At 40.9% G+C, this 18921-nt stretch overlaps 1 protein-coding gene across 1 annotated transcript in view; it reads right to left on the reverse strand.

Annotated features, from left to right (window-relative positions):
- Positions 1–18921, reverse strand: part of BPTF (bromodomain PHD finger transcription factor) — a 123935-nt gene that overhangs the window by 85651 nt on the left and 19363 nt on the right. Inside the window, exon 3 of the mRNA XM_012732982.1 lies at positions 5174–5996. Within this exon, the coding sequence (XP_012588436.1) occupies positions 5174–5996 (823 nt within the window). The remainder of the gene's footprint in view (positions 1–5173; positions 5997–18921) is intronic.

The following is an 18921-nucleotide window of genomic DNA, read 5'->3' on the forward strand; positions in this document are numbered from 1 at the left end:
GCAGACCTCTCCTATCTCGCTCACTGCTCCCCTCAGCAGTGTACTTTGTAGATCTGCCTGTTCTGCTCCCCACTGTTTCTGTTGAACCCACTCGCTGCCCCTGCACCTCTGGCCTATACCCCATTTCTGTATGCATAAATAAATAAATTCTTGGGGGGAAAAAAAAGGACACTGCCTCTTCTGCAAGCAAGACTTCTGAAGGGGCCCCAAGCAGCTGATTTAGTCCCTACTGGCATCGACAGAATGTCCACCTGAATAAGGAACTCTTCATTTGAATTTTAATCTGAGAATTCACTATTTCATATTGCGGCAGTCTGTCCCCTATTGGAATTGCTTCTTTAGAAATAGTTTGTTGATACCATGATTTCAAATTTCTGGCCTCCAGAACTGTGAGAGATACATTCCTGTTGTTTTCATTTATGGCAATTTGTTATGGCAGCCCTAGGTAACAAAAACAGATTTTGGTACCAAGAAATGGTGTGTTGCTATAGCCAATATTAAAAATGTACAGTGGCTTTGGAGTAAGTGATTGGAAAAGGCTGTAAAATTAGGAGGCACTTCATAGAAAAAGCCTTAGACCAGACCCTCCCTGGTGGTGTATGGGGTGAAAGCACAGCACCATGAAGCTATCGCAGCCACTGCAGCACAAATCCCCAGCCAGGGAGTGACCCACAGGGCCCAGCAGACCTCTCCTCTCCTGCCTGCTGCTCCCCTCAGCAGTGTGTTTCAGTAGATATGCCTGTTCTCATCTCCTCTCTGTCTCTGGTAAGTCCTCTCACAAGCACCTAGTGGGTGCAATAGGCAAAGCTGCTCTTACTTTCCTCTTAAGAAGTATGTGACATTTACCTTAAAACAAAGTTACAATGGGGTGGGTGTTTATAAAAAAAAAAAAAAAAGGCCCAGGGGCAAGGAGAACAGTTGTGGGAAGAATGCCCTAGGGAGCAGTCTGCACAGGCTGAGCCCTGAAGGATAAACCAGATGAAAGATCTTCCAGTGCTTTGTTTGCTGCTTATTTTGCTTTGGGTAGTAGATGCATTAAGCAAACACATTTTCTTTGAAATTCTGATCCTTCTGTTAACAAGTAGAAGTAACTGATTTTTCACTTGAGAGGCCGCTCCAGGTAGAGCCCACCCCAAAGCCCTAGCCTGGCAAGAGCAGTCAGTCACATGGCTTGGAACTGTTCATGCGGAACCTACCACAAGGGGGCACTCAAATTTAAACAGTTTTAATCTAGCGCTGATAAAAGATGCAAAATCTTTCCGATTTACTCAAATTAACAAAGAACACTAACTTATCACTGAATAATGCTATTTAAAATTTTGTATTTAACTCTACACAGAAAATAAGTGTCACAGCATGAAAAAAGATGTTCCAGCTGAAATGCTCATTAACTTTAGTGTACTTTATGCTTTATGGAAAACTTTGAGGCCCTCCCTGGTGACTCAGCACTGCAAGCTAGCGGCTGCCACTTCAGTGCAAGTTCAATCCCCGGCCCAGAGGTGACCCACATGGCACAGCAGACCTCTCCTGTCTCGCCCTTCCTCTATTGGTCTGTTCTGCTCCACTCTGTCTCTGGTGAATCCTCTCACCGCCCCTACACCTCTGGCCTTTACCCCATTTCTGTATGCATAAATAAATCTTATAAAAAAAAAACAGAAAGAATATCTAAAGAACTACAATTAATGCCTTTGAAGCAAATAAACTTAAGTATTTTAGTACCAAAGTATCTTCAATAAAGCCTCTGCCACTCCTCATGTGAGGGCTCCGGGTGAAGTCTGCAGTCTGGAGGAGAATCACCTCCAACCAGGCTGCTTCTCTGACCTCAGACTTCCAGCATCTCCAGCTAAGGTCGGACACAGGAAGCCAAAGGAAGCAAAGGTCTACGCATTCCCTGAAATAATCGTCCCCCTAAGTATACAGCTGGCATGGAGAACACATCATCAAATGCCATAAGGTAAAGTAATAAAGCTCCTTTGGAAATTACATGTGCACCTATCTCTATTACACTCATTAGACCAAAAAAATTTCTTGTAATTATTCAACCTAGAAAAGTAGGTTATTTCATTTTATCAATAATGCAGCAAAAATCCATCCACAGGTGCTTTGACACATGAAATTTCAAAGGTCTGCATGTATTTACCGGTAGGCAAAGGGCTCCCCCCGCTTGCCTGAGCATTGCTTTATATATTGATAATGATTTATCAGGACGCAGAATTTCTTTTTTTGAAACACCACTTAGTTCATACTTTCTCAAAAAGGCCTTTACCTCAGATTTTATTTTTAAATCTTTTATGGATGTACCACTGGCATACTACTTTACCTCAGATTCTAAAAACTCTCAGAAATACCCAACAGCTAAACCAGTGCATTCTCTTCTTCCTATCCCAATTACAAGCATGGATTATAACAGCTGAAACAATGCAAGCTGCAGACTTCCCAAGATGATGGCTAGGAACTACACTACCGCGCAAAATTAGTTATTGAAAATATTATACAGGCTCTGAAAAAAAGTTCAGGTTCCACTGCCAAGTAGAGTTTTGGGTGTCCATGGGCAAGTTATATAACCTCCCTGAGCCTGACTCTCTTCACCTAGAAAATGCATATAAAAATAGTTCCTACATCACTGAACTGTTGCACAGATTAAAACAATCAATAAAAAAACATAAAACTTTAGGACATTGTGAAGCACATACTAATTGACTGATAAATGCTGTCATTACTAGCTCTTCACCAACTACTTCCACCTGCAGGTCCCTAAAGCCAAGACCCAGAACGCTGATGACTGGGTAGTAAGCTTTTACAAGCTGTCAGCACCTATGGAGATGTGACAAGCACCTGTGGTGCAGAAGGGCAGCCCACGGAGGGAAGTGAGAGCTGGTGAGGGCAAACACGCAGAAAGGCGAGGACAGGCAACGCCAGGAAGGGAGCAGGAAAAGGAACATGCATATTAGGAACATGAAATAAATTTCCCATATTTCCTAACTTGTTCACCGCAATTCTGATGCCTCTGAGCCCTTTCTGGAAGGCATCTGACACTGAGGGACAGTCAGGGTCACCGACTTTTCCCTGAAGATGAAATACATTAAACTTCAAACCAAAACGTGAACAGTTATCTCATTGGTGATAATGACCTTGCCAAGAGTGTCCATGCCACCACGTTGATTGCAGACACTGACCAGACAATGAACACTGAGGCAGATAACTGAGAGGTCATGGGCAAGAAAGCAAGTTACAGGTTTTTTAAATAAAAAACTGGTCCAAAACAAGGGTGCAAGATATGCATTTTAAAACTTTATAAACTCTCTTACTTCTATACCTGGATAACGTGATAGACCAAATCCATACATCCCACTTTGGTTCCTCCTGAAACCCGCTTAAAATAATATGAAAGAAATACTTTAAAACTCATAAACTCACAAAGACAAGGACAACAGGATAGAAAAGAAATCTAAGTAGAAGTGTGTTTTTAGTAGAGCCAAGAAAACCCAACTGCAGATCAAGAGGGTGAAGTTCAGAGCCAACAACCATGTTCAGAAGCACTGAAAGTGGGGAGAGGAGAATCTATCTACAGCAGAGAATAGCAGATCCCCAATCCATCTATCCCCCTCCAGTCACTGAAGGTTTCATCTCTAAAGGAGGCAGAATGTTCTCTTTATGCAGAAACCCAGGCACAGGTGTGAACAAAGGTGTGTACAGGAAACCAAGGTGTAGTAGAGAGCCAGTGCAGCCCACTGCCACTCAGCCAACCCTCACGCTCCCTTAGAACACTGGAAAAAGCATCTTGGGTCAGCTCAACAGCTCAAAGGACGGCCCTATAGATAGTGCACCAGGAGCTCCCAGTAAAGCTTAAGAAAGTTACCCAGTGGTTGAGTTCAATATTGGTAAGACCTACCAACTTGCTCAGAGTTTCCAATCTATACTCCAGCTGCATCAGCCACAAAGCTAACCAGGAACAGAAAATTGAAGATTACAGACAGATATTTGAGGGTGAAAAGACAGTCCAAAATATGTATCAGGAAGAAGCAACTTAGAAGAGACTACACAAAAAAGGGAAGATTCTAACAGCAAAAACAATCTAGAAAATAAAAATAGAAGAGAAAACTAAATAGCATATGGAAATCTTTTAGAAAAGGAGACAAACAAGTCCTTGAGAAGTTCTCAGAACCAAAGGACTCAACTGCCAGATGGAAAGTGCCCACCAAGCCCCCAATGGATAAAAACAGGCCCACAAAGGACACATCACTATGAACTACAGAACACTAGAGACAGAGAGAGAAGGTTCTGTAGGTTTCTAGATAAGGCCAAACCAGTCATATACAAAGAATCACAACTGTGTATGGACTCAGATTTCTTCACAGCAAGAAGACAACGGTACGAAATTCTGGAGAGCTCTGCTTACTTTGTACCACTCTTGCAATTGCAGAGGCCCAGTTGACATAACCTCTATCTGCTTGGCTTGACCATGGACTGATGAGATCCCTGTTCCCCTAATCACGCCCAGCTTGCACACTCGTATCATCACATCAAAAATTTTCTGACTTGTTCTAATTCTGAACACTGGAAGAAGGCTTTGAAGACATTAGAACTTGAAAGCGCAAAGTAGCCTTCTCCCTTGAACCACGTTTCCACAGGTTGGCCAAGGGCAATGCACTACCGCCCTGCCCGACACCTGACTGAGGTAAACCCTCACTGCCTCCTGGCTTGCCCCTGACCTGGCCTCAGGAGCCTCTTAGAAACCCTGTGGAGAGCTGAACTCAGACTAAACCTAAATTTCAGGCTTAAAGTCTCCTGGAGCCTGCAGCCAGTTATGGCAAAACATCTTCCCTACATAGCTGGCGTGTTCCTGCTGCTCCATTTATATACAGATACAGTAAAACTAAAAAGAGAACCCACAAAAACCTAATACCAAAGTTAGGGTGGACATTACCTCAAGGTCGACTACAGGGAATAAAACAGGGAAAGGGTACACAGTAGCATCCTAAACCACTGGCCTATTTCCTGTCCTAAGGAATAGAATGGTGTTGATTTTTTTATACTGTTACAATTTTAAAAACTGTATTAACGCACATGTTCACACAGTCAGCACTTTAAAGAACGCCCTAAGTCACAAAGGTCTAGATTGCGCCAGAAGCACAGCACTGCCCCACCAGCGAGGAAGACCACGTTTACTTACATGATGAGCCTTCGGTTTAAGAACCAGTATTTCCTCCGACTTCTGTCATATCCGATAGGTTCGTGTCGAATGTATGGTTTGTTTTTTTGGATTTCAGCGACGCAGTCAGTCACACCAGGCACCTTGTGTGCTACACAGACTTCACACTGCCACTCATCCTCCGGCACCTCCTCCAGAGGTGGCTTCACACACTCCAAATGGTATACTGCAGAACACGTCTCACAGCAGAGCAAATCCCCAAGTTTGTGACAGACCCTACAGTGGTCGTCATACTGGATCACTCCTTCAGACATCAACTCCTCTCGAGCGATATTTGTGGTGAGAAACTGATCGACTAGGAACTGCAGAACTTTGATTTTGTTCTCCACTGGTCCGTAGGGATAGTCCTCTGCTTCCTGGTAAGGAAGAACGTGATGGTACTCCTTGTCGCTCTCACAGTACACCCGCAGCACCTCGGGCCATGTCATCCCATCGATGAAATACAGTGTGGAATTGACGCTATCTTTCAGATCAGCAGGTCCAAAGGTAGTATTGGAAGTGTCTTCTTCGCGCAAAACTGCTTTCAAAAGTACAACATGCATCTCTGCCATAAGTGTGCACTGCTCTTGACTCACCAGAGCTGCACAGAAGTCCTCAAAGCGAAAAGGAGATAACCTCAAAACAGTGCCAAAGTTCCGAAGTACCTCATAGATGGCAATGACATTCATTATATGCTCGTTAGGCACCATTAAATCCTCAGAGGACTTGGGAAATTCAAGGGGTGGGATGTCTTTTTCTTCCAGTATCGGAGAACGAGGCCGATGTACTCTTGGTTTTCTTCTACCTGTAAGTAAAGAAATGATACAATTATAAATCAATGCCCTACATGATTTATAAAAACTAGGGCTTCCCAGTTTTTCCTATTGGTACATATGCCTCAAAAAATAGGGATATTTCTATTTATCTGGTAACTGTCAAGTTAAAATAACATCAAAAAGCAGTAATTTAGCTACCATATTTAAGTCTATAGAACATCTAAATTCAGATTCATCCCATTATATTTTAAGTGAAAGTCAACTATTGAGGTCTATCAGCTCTCAACTACCCAGAGGGGTTGGTTACCTAATGCTTATAGGTAACCAGGAGTGACAGATTTGATAAGGAAACAGGCGAGAAAAGAATCTCCATGTAAGAGCACAGGCTCAAGAGACCTCACCATGTCAGCTACAGCGACCTCACCAAGACAGGAAGCGCTCTGGTGTCGCACCCTTCTGTGCCAGGGGACTTCCTGAGAGCCACAGAATGGGGAGGGCCGCAGGAAGCACAGGGCCAAGGCTGAGACAGGAAGGCGGAAGGACGGAGGAGGAAGGAGAGGCAAAGGGTTCCAGCTGGGAGAAAAAAGGGGGCCTCACTAGGAAACCCACAACAAGCTGTACTTTTTAGCAGTCAGCTAAGCAACCTCGGGCCTTTACTTCCCATGATGTACAAGAATAGTGTGTGTATGTGAATGTATCCATATACACAGCACTTAGACCTTTGTTTGTAACAAGCTCGCACACCACTTAATCCTCGGAACCTTCCTGATGTATACACAAACTGGAAAGAAACAAGTTTGTTCTGAACTCCTATGCCTGTATTATTACTACATTCTTCCAATGATGTTCAGATTGGAAAACATATTCTTAAATATCAGAAATGTTAGTGACACCATTCATATTAAATTCCTTTTTGTGCAGCTGAGTTTTTAGTAATCATGATTTGGGGTTGCGGGTGACCTCCTGACAACCTTCTCCCCCCCCTCCCTCATTCCTGCACCCTCCTTGCCTCTCTCTAGCTTACTCTTATTATCTGCAGACTAAAAGGTTAGATGGCATGAGGGGGAAAACTAGCTAAAACAAGTAGCAATGGTCAAATTTGTTACTGTACACAAAGTATCCCCAATATCCATTCCCTAGAATACACATTTCCCAAATAAAAACATGCCCTTTACTTCCACAGAAAAAGGCCATGGGCTCACTCGGGACCAGACATCACGTGGTGAGCTGACACGGTGAGAAAACAGCTGTTCCATCTCGGTGCGCCACACAAACGTGGCGCTGTTGACACAGATGCAGTTTTCATGGATTCAACTAAATCACAGATACACTAGGCTAGTAAGCATCACCGGGCTCATCCAGTCTATTTCACTGTCTTCTGGAAGTGATCCGGGACTCACCCACACAAGTACACGAGAGAAAGCAGGAAAGGAGTAAAAAGGAAGACTGCAGTGGGAGGCGGAATAAACCCAAGTGCGTAACTGAGAGCAAACTGCGCTCGTGTCCCCGCAGCTGTGTGTGCAAGGTGCGGTCAGGAGTCCAAACGACGGGTCATGGAGGAAAGGCTGGAAAACCAGCTTCTGGTCCCAAACGCAACGGTCCTGAAATGTGACATTCGGGATTTTGTAGAGTACTTTGTTCTGGCAAAGTAACAAGGGCGACTATAGATTTTCTGAGCAGGTCAGGGACATGAGAATGATCCAGTATACAGAAAAACTGGGGAACAGGAAAGAAGACTAATATTTTTGTTACCGTTTTATGTTTTTTAATATCTCATGCACATCTTTATTATAGTATTTGAAAAGAAAAAATGGGGCAGATATCTCTGGCGTCCGTGTGCAGAACCTATGGAGGCAGCACATCTTCTGACAGAATAAAGGAGATGAGAACCTGGCTGCGAGAACAGGAAAAGGACAGATGGAATTTTATAAAGGAAAAATCAACTGATGGGGAACATCCACAACACTCTGAGGTTTAACTCTGGTGCCAAAAGATCATTCTCACTCCCCAGGCTCTTCTGATATCCTGCCGCCTTTGAACCATGTGTTACTTTAAACGTTACCTTTTCATGGTATTCCATCTCCCCAACTGAACATCCAACTTTTTCTTATGCCACAGGAGGAAGTTTAACATCTATTTCTTTGACTGTAAGCATCTGCCTGGCATCATTCCCTTTAGAGAACCCCACGCCATGTGATTGTAACAGGCCCCCAGTTAAGTAGCCCATCTCCTGAGTGGGATGGAGACCGGACCCGAGGCAGGACAGCAGGAGTCTTTGCCAGGGATTTTATATTCAGGCACCCAGCAAGAGGTGCTCTCAAGTTGTTTCTACCCATGACGGTGGCCAGTAAATGTCCATGGCTAATCCGCTACTACTCCCTCAAGAAATGACAAGAACAAGGATGGAAGGCAAAGGCAGAAGTAGAAGATATGTGACAGACTCACTAATGTGAATCCTGGCAGTCTGTCCTTTGAGTTTCCTAAGCACATAAGCCAAATGGCATGATGGTTTTCTGTCACTGGAAAATAATAGTGATTAAAAATAGTATCTTGACACTGTACAGAATAGGCTTTTTAAAACAAGAAACATGAGTATCAGCTTTCAAAGATGGGTCAAACACTATACGATATACACTTCAGCGACATCTTAAAGATAGAGCACCTAATGCAATGATAGTGAAGGCAAGGATAAATAGATGGGACGACATCAAGTTAAAGAGCTTCTGTACAGCAAAGGAGACATTACAAAAAACAAAGGGACATTCCACTGAGTGAGAAAAAAAATTTTCTCACAAAACTAGCAATAAAGGATTGATCACAGACACAAAGAAGAGATGAAACTCAACAAAAATAAACAACCCCATCAAAAAATGGGCAGAAGAGCTAAAAAGACACTTCTCCAAAGAGGAAATGCAGATGGCAACAAGCATATGAAAAAATGTCCAACATCACTTGTAATAAGGGAGATGCAAATTAAAACCACAATGAGATACCACCTCACCCCTGTGAGAATGGCACACCTTCAAACAACTGGTAACAACAAATGTTGGTGAGGGTGTAGAGAAAAAGGAACTCTCCTGCACTGCTGGTGGGAATGCAAACTAGTACAACCACTATAAGCTATTTGAAGGTTTTTCAAACTGCTAAAAATGGAGTTTCCATATGACCCAGCAATCCCACTCCTAGGTATCCACCCAAAATACACAAAAACACTGATTCAAAAAGACACCTGCACCCCCCCCATGTTTATTTACAATTGGAAAGACATGGAATCAACCCAAATGCCCAAAAGTGGATAACTGGATTAAAAAGATGTGGTACATATACACAATGGAATATTACTCAGCAACCAGAAAAAATGAACACATGCCTTTTGCAGCAACATGGATGGAGCTGGAGAAGATCATGCTTAGTGAGGTAAGCCAGAAAGAAAAGGAAAAATACCAGATGGTTTCACTCATAGCAGGAGTATAACAGACCAGGCCCCAAAATAATAATGATGATGATGAACGGCTATATACCACAGACATTTTACGGGGGTGGAGTGGGGAATGGGATCAAAAACAGCGGGGGGAAAGAAATGCACTGGGCTATGGTGATGGCACATGGGTGATGGGTGATTTGGTGATGGGAAGCCCAAGGGGATTGCAACTGAGATGGGAAAATGCACAAAATGATGTAAAAATAAACTATTATATATATAAAAAAATAATTATCAAGTTATGACCTAATTAAAAATGGGATCAAATTTTAAAAAATTACAAAACCGTCAGCTTTCGTACATTCTCAAAATTTTGGAGTAACCATTATATTGTTCTAATTTTTAACATATTGTTTAGCTTACTTCCATTAAACTGTAGTCTATCAGTTTTCTATTGGTTTTAAAGATTAAAGCAAAAAAGGTCTTTAAGTTCTAAATTCTGTGTTGTCTAGCTGAAAGTCACAAAGTAGCTTTGGTTCAATCTGCTGTTATGTATTATGCACTAAACAATGTGACCATTTCTGAAAATTAACATAAACGAGGGTCAGTTCACTAAGAAGCAATATTGAGCATATAAAACTATTTAATTTTTTAGAAAGCAATTTGGCAAAGATATGGATATCTCTTTGAGCCAGCAATTCTTCCCAGAATTTACCCCATAGATATAGGCACACATGCATAAAGTACAAAAATAGTGGGCTTCCCAGGTGGCGTAGGGATTCAAGTTGGTGCTGTCAAGCTATCAGCAGCCAATGCAGTGTGGGTTCGATCCCAGGCCAGGGAGCTGACCCTTAAGGTGCAGCAGACCTCTTCTGTCTCACCTGCTGCTCCCCTCAGCAGTATATTTCAATCAATCTGCCTGTTCTGCTCCCTGCTGTGTCTCTGGTGAATCCTCTGAACACCCTATCACACACCTCTGGCCTATACCCCAGTTCTTATATGCACAAATTAAAAAAAAATTTAAATACAAAAAATATTTAATATTACAAAAAAACAGTTTTTTTGTAATTGTACTGTTTTTCTTTTTCAAACAAAAAATACAACAGTAGTAAAATGAATTATGACACATTATACAATGTAATCAATTCTAGCAGTTAAAAAGAGGAAGGTAAAATTCACATGTGTTAAAATGAGAAGATTTAAGATGTATTACTGAGTAGAAAAGCCAGCTACAGAACAGTGAATATATTGCCATTTGAATAAAGAAATTAGAAATCCTAAAAAAGAAAGAGAAAAGGGTACAGTTGTAAGTTATATATGTCCAGGTCATATAAGAATCATTTTTAAAAACTGAAGTAACATTATATAAATTTCAGGTGTGTGTATTAAAGGAAATTTTTTTCTAAGTAGTTGCCCCTAGGGAGAAAAAATGGGAGAGAAGGTTTATTTTTTTATCTTTTTTATCTTTTTAAATATTATATACACATACCCTTATTACTATTTTTTTAAAGATTTATTTATTTATTCATACAGAACTGGGGTACAAGCCAGAGATGCAGAGGGTGAGAGGATTCACCAGAGACAGAGAGGGGAGCAGAACAGGCAGATCGACGAAGTGCACTGCTGAGGGGAGCAACGGGCGGGTCAGGAGAGGTCTGCCACGCCATGTGGTCACCTCCGGGGCAGGCTGGAATCGAACTCATGCGTTAAGTGGCTTTAGCTTCTCAGTGCTGTGCTTTAACCTGCTGCGCCACCAGGGAGGGCCTTTATTACTATTTTTTAAAAGAAAAAATGGTGTAGGTTTCTATGCAAATAAAAAATATTAATAGTCAAATCAATAAAATGATGCTATCACTAATACTGAGGTTTTTATAGGAATACAAATATGAGGCACTATGTCAAATTCAAAGATTCAGGTTTATAGAATTAAGCGTAGAATACAATGACTATATGAAGAGAAAACTCATAAAACACTTAAGTTCCTCAGCTGTCAATCTTGACATTAGCAAGTCATTTCCATTGCTCACAGAAGAGTATTTATAACATGCCACAGAGTGTTACACTAATTATCATTCTCAACACTAATCTAATGACCTAGGAGGTAAGTCATATAAATTCCCTGTATTAAATTTAAAAAAAAAGGATTAACATCGACCTCACTATCAGGAAAAGGCAAAGTAAACCTACAATAAGATACCCCCCCTTTTTTTGTAAACTCATCAATAGACAAAAGGTTTAGGGCCCTCCCTGGTGGCACAATGGTTTAAAGCACAGAACTATGGAGTCATCTGCAGCCACTGCAGCACGAGTTGATCCCTGGCCAGGGAGTTGACCCACATAGCACAGCAGACCTCGCCTGTCTTACCCTCTGCTCCCCTCAGCAGTGTATTTCAGTCAATCCGCTTGTTCTGCTCCCCACTCTGTCTCTGGTGAATGCTCTTGCCCCGCCCCCTCCCCCCACACCACACCTCTGGCCTGTGCCAGAGTATTCATAAATAAAATTTTTTAAAAATAGGCAAAGTCGGCCCTCCCTGGTGGCACAAAGGGTTAGGATGCAGCACTGCAAGCTAGCGGCAGCCGCTTCGGTCCGAGTTCAATCCCCAGCCCCAGAGCTGACCCACAAGGCGCGGCAGACCTCTCCTGACCCGCCCGCTGCTCCCCTCAGCAGTGTACTTCATTCATCTGCCTGTTGTGCTCCCTGCTCTGTCTCTGGTGAATCCTCTCATTGCGCTGCACCTCTGACCTGTACCCCAGTTCTGTATGAATAAATGAACAAATCTTAAAAAAGAATAAAAAAAGAAAGAAAGAAAAAACTACCTAATTTCTTAAAAAAAAAAAAAAAAAGCAAAGTTTTATAATAAGTTCAAACAACCATGTTGGAAGAATACAGGACAAGGGGACACCAATGTATTACCATGAGACTGTAAACTGGCACCCCCATTTGGGAGAGCAATTTAGTAGAGTTAAGTTATGATTGTTCATATAACCCTGAGATCAGCTTACAAACTTTTTGCCCAGACCCAAAAGGATACATTTTACTTCTCAACCCAGTACACATATACCCTCCCCCTCCAAAAAATATTCTAAAAAACACTAATCTCATTCTCTACGCCTTATACTATCATCTTCCCATCTATCCTATTCTAACAGCTCTAGTCTAGTCTATTTCTGCTTTTAAAACTAGTTAGTTGCAGAGCCTCCCTGGTGGCCTAGGGGCTGAGACTCAGCGCTATCACCATGATGGCCTGAGTTCGATCCCTGGCCAGGGAGTGACCCACGTGGCCAGCAGACCTCTCCTGTCTCACCTATTGTGCCCCTCAGCAGTGTGTTTCAGTAGATCCTCCTGACTGCTCCCTACTCTGTCTCTGGTGAAATCTCTCAGCCCCCTATACCTCTGACTCACACTCCAGTTCTTTTACACAAAATAAAAAGCTTAAAATAAAGGAATAATTATTTTTTGACTAAAACTAGCTAGTTGCAGCTCACTTTGAAAAACACTTCTCCAGAGACTCTTTCCCTTGTTCATATGTCAAAAATTCAATGTTACTTATAAAAACAGTCAAACAAAATATCCACCAACAAAGAAAGGGTTGAATTCTGGGCCAAAGACTTGATAGACTTCTACAGAGCAATCTGGAGTATCAGTATAGGTCAATCTCAAAAATGAGAACTACAAACTTCTACAAAAGAATAAATAATTTGAAACTCGCAAAGCAGTTTTATCTGCCGTTTATGGATGGACACAGGATAGATGGATGAAGCAGGTATGCACTAGTCATTATCACCACTACACGGCCACTGGTGGGCAGGCAGATTTGCTCTCTGTGGTGTGGTGGTGTGAAGCGGCTAGCGCAAAGCACTAATGAGCGCTGAAGGAATTAGTACTTCTGAAGTGCTTACCCACTCGATTACACAAGAAAATGATGTCTAACATTTGCATATGCTAGGAATGTCTTTTTACCCCTCACTATGTAACCAACTCACTGAGCAGTCCCAGAACACTGGTCTAGTGCAGTAGGCCATCTAGAGAGACTATTCTAATTAAAATTGCTTTTGATTCAACAGCTCTAGGCCAGATTCCCAGAATTTGCATTTTTAGCAATTCCCAGGTGATCCTAATTGTGCTAGTTTGAAAACCACACTTTAGGAGCACTGGCCTACAACTTTGAAAGATATACCTATGAGATCCTAATTAGTAAAAACTAACACATCAGATGAAATTCACTAATTCCAAAAGTTGTCTTCAAACTTTGCTACTCAAAATGTGACTGGCACAATCTATGAGACTTAAGAGAAATTCAGAATCTCACTCCAGGTTCACAAAATTAAGATTTGCGGTTTCTCAAAATCTTTGGTGGCTCATATACTTATCAAAGGATAACAAGCTACCTTGAATCAGTCGTCCCTAAAGCTAGAGGCAAAACAAAATCAAATGGTAAATTATTAAAAGTAGAATTTCAAAATGCAAGCCAAATTTAGCAAAAGCCAGGTGAAAGTCAGTAATCTGTAATTTTATCTCTCCCCAGACAATTCTGATGTGCAGTCAAGTTTGAAAACTTCTGCTTTACAAAACTGCTATTCCCCTATGAAGCAGAGACTTAGTTTTTGTGGAAAAGCAAACAGAAGTAAGAAGTAAGAGGTTGCCTCAGAAGGCGTATTATTACCAAAAACAAGCTGAAGACAAATCAAAGATATTAACAATTCTACAAAAAGAAAATGCTACGGATGGAAAGCAGTCCACAGGAATTAGGAGAAGGAGTGGAGGAGAGAGGTGGAGAGGAGGAAGAGACCCAGAGAGGGAATTGTCAACGGCTTCATTAAAGTCTAAGTTAAGGGAGAAATTTCTTGACCGAATAACATGGATTCTGACCCACGTGACCATAACGAAAGACTTTTCCGTTTGTCGATACTTTAAGATGACATGGCAACTGTTGAGGAAAACATCCCACTCTTTTATATTCCTTAATGGAAGGGAGGATCTGCAAGGATGGTTTCTTCTCCAAACTCTGAAAGATCTGGCCAATGGCACTCACCACACATTATCAGTTGCCCAGAGTCCTGTTCTAAATTGTCTGGGTTTTTAAAAATGTGAACTATGGGCACAAGCTGTATTTGTCTGTGAATTTGAGTGTTTCAACTAAAATAACAATGTGTATACATTTTAAACAAATGATGAAGTTGCAAGAAACCCTAGGCTGTCTCAAGACCTTCATCAAGTGCTACCTCATCTGTCTTCTCCTGAGCACTGTTTCTCCGACACTCGTAAAGCTCCCCATCAGAGCAAGAACATACTAAGGGCAGTTACTCATGTGTGCCCAGCTCACTTGCTAACTTCTTCAGAGAACAGAGCATGTCTTACTGTGGTAAGTGAAAACCTGTTCATCTAACAAAATCCAAAAGTAAAACCACTTGCAGAAGGTGGGGGCCCACGAGTGAGGTCATGCCAAAGTGAAAACCTACACACGTCACTGCAGATCTTTCAGTTTGGCCTGTTAGCTTCATTTTTAAAGATTTATTTATTTATTCACACACAACTGGGGTACAAGCAGGGATGGTAAGAGGCTTCACCAGAGACAGAGTGGGGAGCAGAACAGGCAAATGGATGAAGTACACTGCTGAGGGGAGCAGCAGGCGGGTCAGGAGAGGTCTGCTGAGCCATGTGGGTCACCTGGGCGGGGGAATCCAACTCGTACTGAAGCAGCTGCTGCTAGCTTGCAGTGCTACATCCTAAGCCACTGCGCCACCAGGGAGGGCCCAGTAATTGTTCCTCTTTCTAACTGGCATGTGGCAGAAAGATAGACAACTCTGTATTAGGAGTAAGAGAAACTATTTCCAAGAGAAGCTAACATTCTAGACCTAATAAAATCTATTATGTTAACCTATCATTACACACACCTAAACCGTGAATGGAACAACAAAGCTAAGTCATCTATGAAGCACTAGCTAATCATCTTTTTTAAAATATTAAACTAGGGCCCTCCCCTGGTGGTGCAGCCGGTTAAAGCACAGCACTGAGAAGCTAAAGCCACTTCCGCATGAGTTCAATTCCCGCCTGCCCCGGAGGTGACCACATGGCGCAGCAGACCTCTCCTGACCAGCCCGCTGCTCTCCTCAGCAGTGTACTTCGTTGATCTGCCTGTTCTGCTCCCCACTCTGTCTCTGATGAATCCTCTCACCACCCCTGTACCTCTGGCCTCGACCCCAGCTCTGCATGCATAAATAAATCTTTAAAAAAAAAAAAAGCAGCACAGATTTAATTCAAAGCAAGCAGGAAGGAAGAAAATAAAGAACAAAACAAAAATCAGTGAGGAACAAAAATCAGTGGGATGTCAAAGAGAAAAACTATAGACCCCACCCTCCCCCCCCCAAAAAAAAAAATCAATGAACCCAAGGCTGCTTCTTTTAACAGATCAATCAAACCAATAGCCTGTGTGGGTGGGCTTGACCAAGAGAAAAGAGAAGTCATAAATTTTAATAATAGGAGTAATAGAAATGACTTTACCATAGTCTACAAATACTTAAAGAATAAGGAAGCATTATGAACAACTTTATATTCATAAATTGTATCTATGTGAAAGAAACTGATTTCTTAAAAGACATGAATTAACCAAATTCTACTCAAAAAGGATTCATATCTAAAATAGCCTTCAATGTATTAAAGAACTAAATTCATGTTAAAAGTCTTCCAACAAAGGGGCCTTCCTGGTGGCACATGGTGTTAGGTCTCAGTACTATGAAGTTCTCAGCAACCATTGCAGAATGAGCTCAACCCCCCACCAGGGAGCTGATCCACATGGTGCAGCAGATCTCTCCTGACCCACTCACTGCTCCCCTCAGCAGTGCATTTCAATTCAGCTGCCTGTTCTGCTCCCCACTGTTTCTGATGTATACCCTCATCCTTCTGAAATTCTGGCCTGCATACCCCAGTTCTTGTATTCAAAAAATAAATAAAATAAATATCTTTTAAAATCATCCAACAATTATATTATTAAATAATAATAATAATAATATAAAAAAAGTTTTCTTCCAACAAAGAGAACTTTAAGCCCAGATGACTTCACTGGAACAGTCTACCAAACTTCTAAGGAAAAATTAGTTACATATCTGCAGACAACAGAAAAAGAGGCAACACTTTTCAACACATTTTGAGGCCTGTATTACTCATCAAAAGCAAATGAAGACATTACAAGAAAAGAACACCATAGGCCCATACTCCTCATGAATAAAATAAAAATTCTCAAAAAACACCACGCATGAAAACTCAGCAATCTGTAAAAGGGAATATAAGTCACAACAAAGAAAAGTTCAGCTCCTAGAATGCAAAAATTATTCAATATTCAAAAAAATCAATATCAACAGATTACAAAAGAAAAAACATGAGCATCAATAGCTGCAGAGGAAGCACTTGACAAAATTTAACATCCATTCCTGATAACAACAAAACACCTCTCAGTGAAACTAGAAATAAAAGGGAATTTGAAGAACATGAAAAATCTATACCTAACATTATACTTAATGGTGAAAGATCAACTACAAAAACAAAGGTGTTCACTTCACTCCTTTTTTTTAAAAAATTTATTTACTTATGCATACAAGTACTTAGGTACAGCCCAGAGGTACAGGGGTATGAGAGGATCCACCAGAGACGAGCGGGGAGCAAAACAGGCAGATCTACTGAAATACATTGCTGAGGAGAGCAGTGGGCCAGACAGGAGAGGTCTGCTGCACCCTGTGGGTCAGCTCCCTGGCCAGGTATCAAACTTGTATTACAGTGGCTGCTGATAGCTTCATAGTGCTGTGGTTTAACCCGGTGTACCACCAGGGAGGCCCTCACTCATCATTTTAAATGTCATATCGGAAGCGTTAGCTAGTGAGGGGGATGAGAGTGTGGGGAGGGAAGCCCAAATTGTAAAGGAATAAATAAAAACATCTCTATTTAACACTATTACCAATGTATTTACTAGAATAATAGGTAAGTTTAGGAAGATCACAAACATCAATATACAAAGTCAGCTTAATTCTATTAAAACAGTAAATTCAAATTTTATAACTGTGAATTCAATTTTTTAAAAAGTACCAATCACAACAGCATCAAAAATCACAAGATTATTTAGGCAGGTATAAATGTAACTGTATTTGCAGAAGCAGAATGCTAAAAATAACAAAACACTGATGAAAGAGATTTAAGACATAAGTTAATGAGAAAATGTATTCATAAACTGGAGGATCAATGTTGATTTCAGTTCTCCCCAAACTGAACAGAAACTCAACACAATCCCAACCAAAATCCTAGTAGAATATTTGATATTGATGAGCAAAAATACAAATGGAAATGCACTAGAACTGGAATAGGCAAAATAATTTAAGAAAAGAAAAGAAAGCTAGACAGCTCAATGTACCATATTTCTTGAGTTAACCAAAAAGCCACATTAATCAAGCTAGTAACTAGCACTACATATTTGATTGCTTGCAGCAGCAAGATAGAAAGCAAGATCACTGGAGAAAAGTCCAGAAACAGACGCACACCAATATAGTTAATTATATTTTGACAGAAAAACAAAGGAAACACAATGGAGAAAGGATTTCAACAAGTAATACTAGAACAAATGGACATCCATACGACACCCTATTCCTCAAGAACCTCAACTCCTATCTTATATCCTACATAAAATTCAAAAGAACAATAAACCTAAATATAAAACCCAATAGACATAAATATATAACATTTCTAGAAGAAACCAAAGAAGAAAATCTTTATGACCCCGAGTTAGGCCAAAGACTGGGGCAAACTATGACCTGTTAGTACTAAGGAATAGAAAAAACTGACCAAAATACTATCTGGTGAAGTGAAAATTCACATTCCATGTCCATAAAGTTTTCCTGGAATACACCCCTTCTCACTCATTTCATCACTCACTCAATTCATACTGTCTCTAGTTCCTTTCAGGCTACAATGATGGAGTTTCAACAGGGCCTACAAAATCTGAAGTATTTAATATCTAGATGGCTGTTAGTATAAAGTTTGTCATACCCTAAGAAGTTCTTAAACAGCAAACACATTAAAGAAAAAATTGATTAATTAGACATCATCAAAATTTAAAACTGCTCTGGGAAAGACACTGCAGAGACAATGAAAGGTAAGTAACAATCTAGAATATATGCACATCACATAGCCAACAAAGTTTCACTTGTATTCAAAATACATAAAGAATTCTTAATACTTGAAAACAAGAAAGCAATCAAAACATCCTTGATTAAATTTTCAGTATATTTCTATCAAAGATGATATACAAATGGGGGGGGGGAACACATCAAAAGATGCCCAGTACCAATAATAAGATAATGAAATTAAAATCACAATGAAATACACTTATAACCTAATAAGGTGCTTAAAATTTGAAAAAAGAAACTATCAAGTGCTAAGCAGGATGTAGAATAACTGGAACATTTGCTCGTACTAAGAATGCAAAATGGTATAGTCATTTTAGAAAATAGGCAGTTTATCAACACACAGAAATCCCATTCCTAGGTAT

This window comes from Condylura cristata, unplaced genomic scaffold (genome assembly GCF_000260355.1).
Source record: "Condylura cristata isolate star-nosed mole 26May11 unplaced genomic scaffold, ConCri1.0 scaffold00038, whole genome shotgun sequence".
In the NCBI taxonomy this organism is placed as follows: Eukaryota; Metazoa; Chordata; class Mammalia; order Eulipotyphla; family Talpidae; genus Condylura; species Condylura cristata.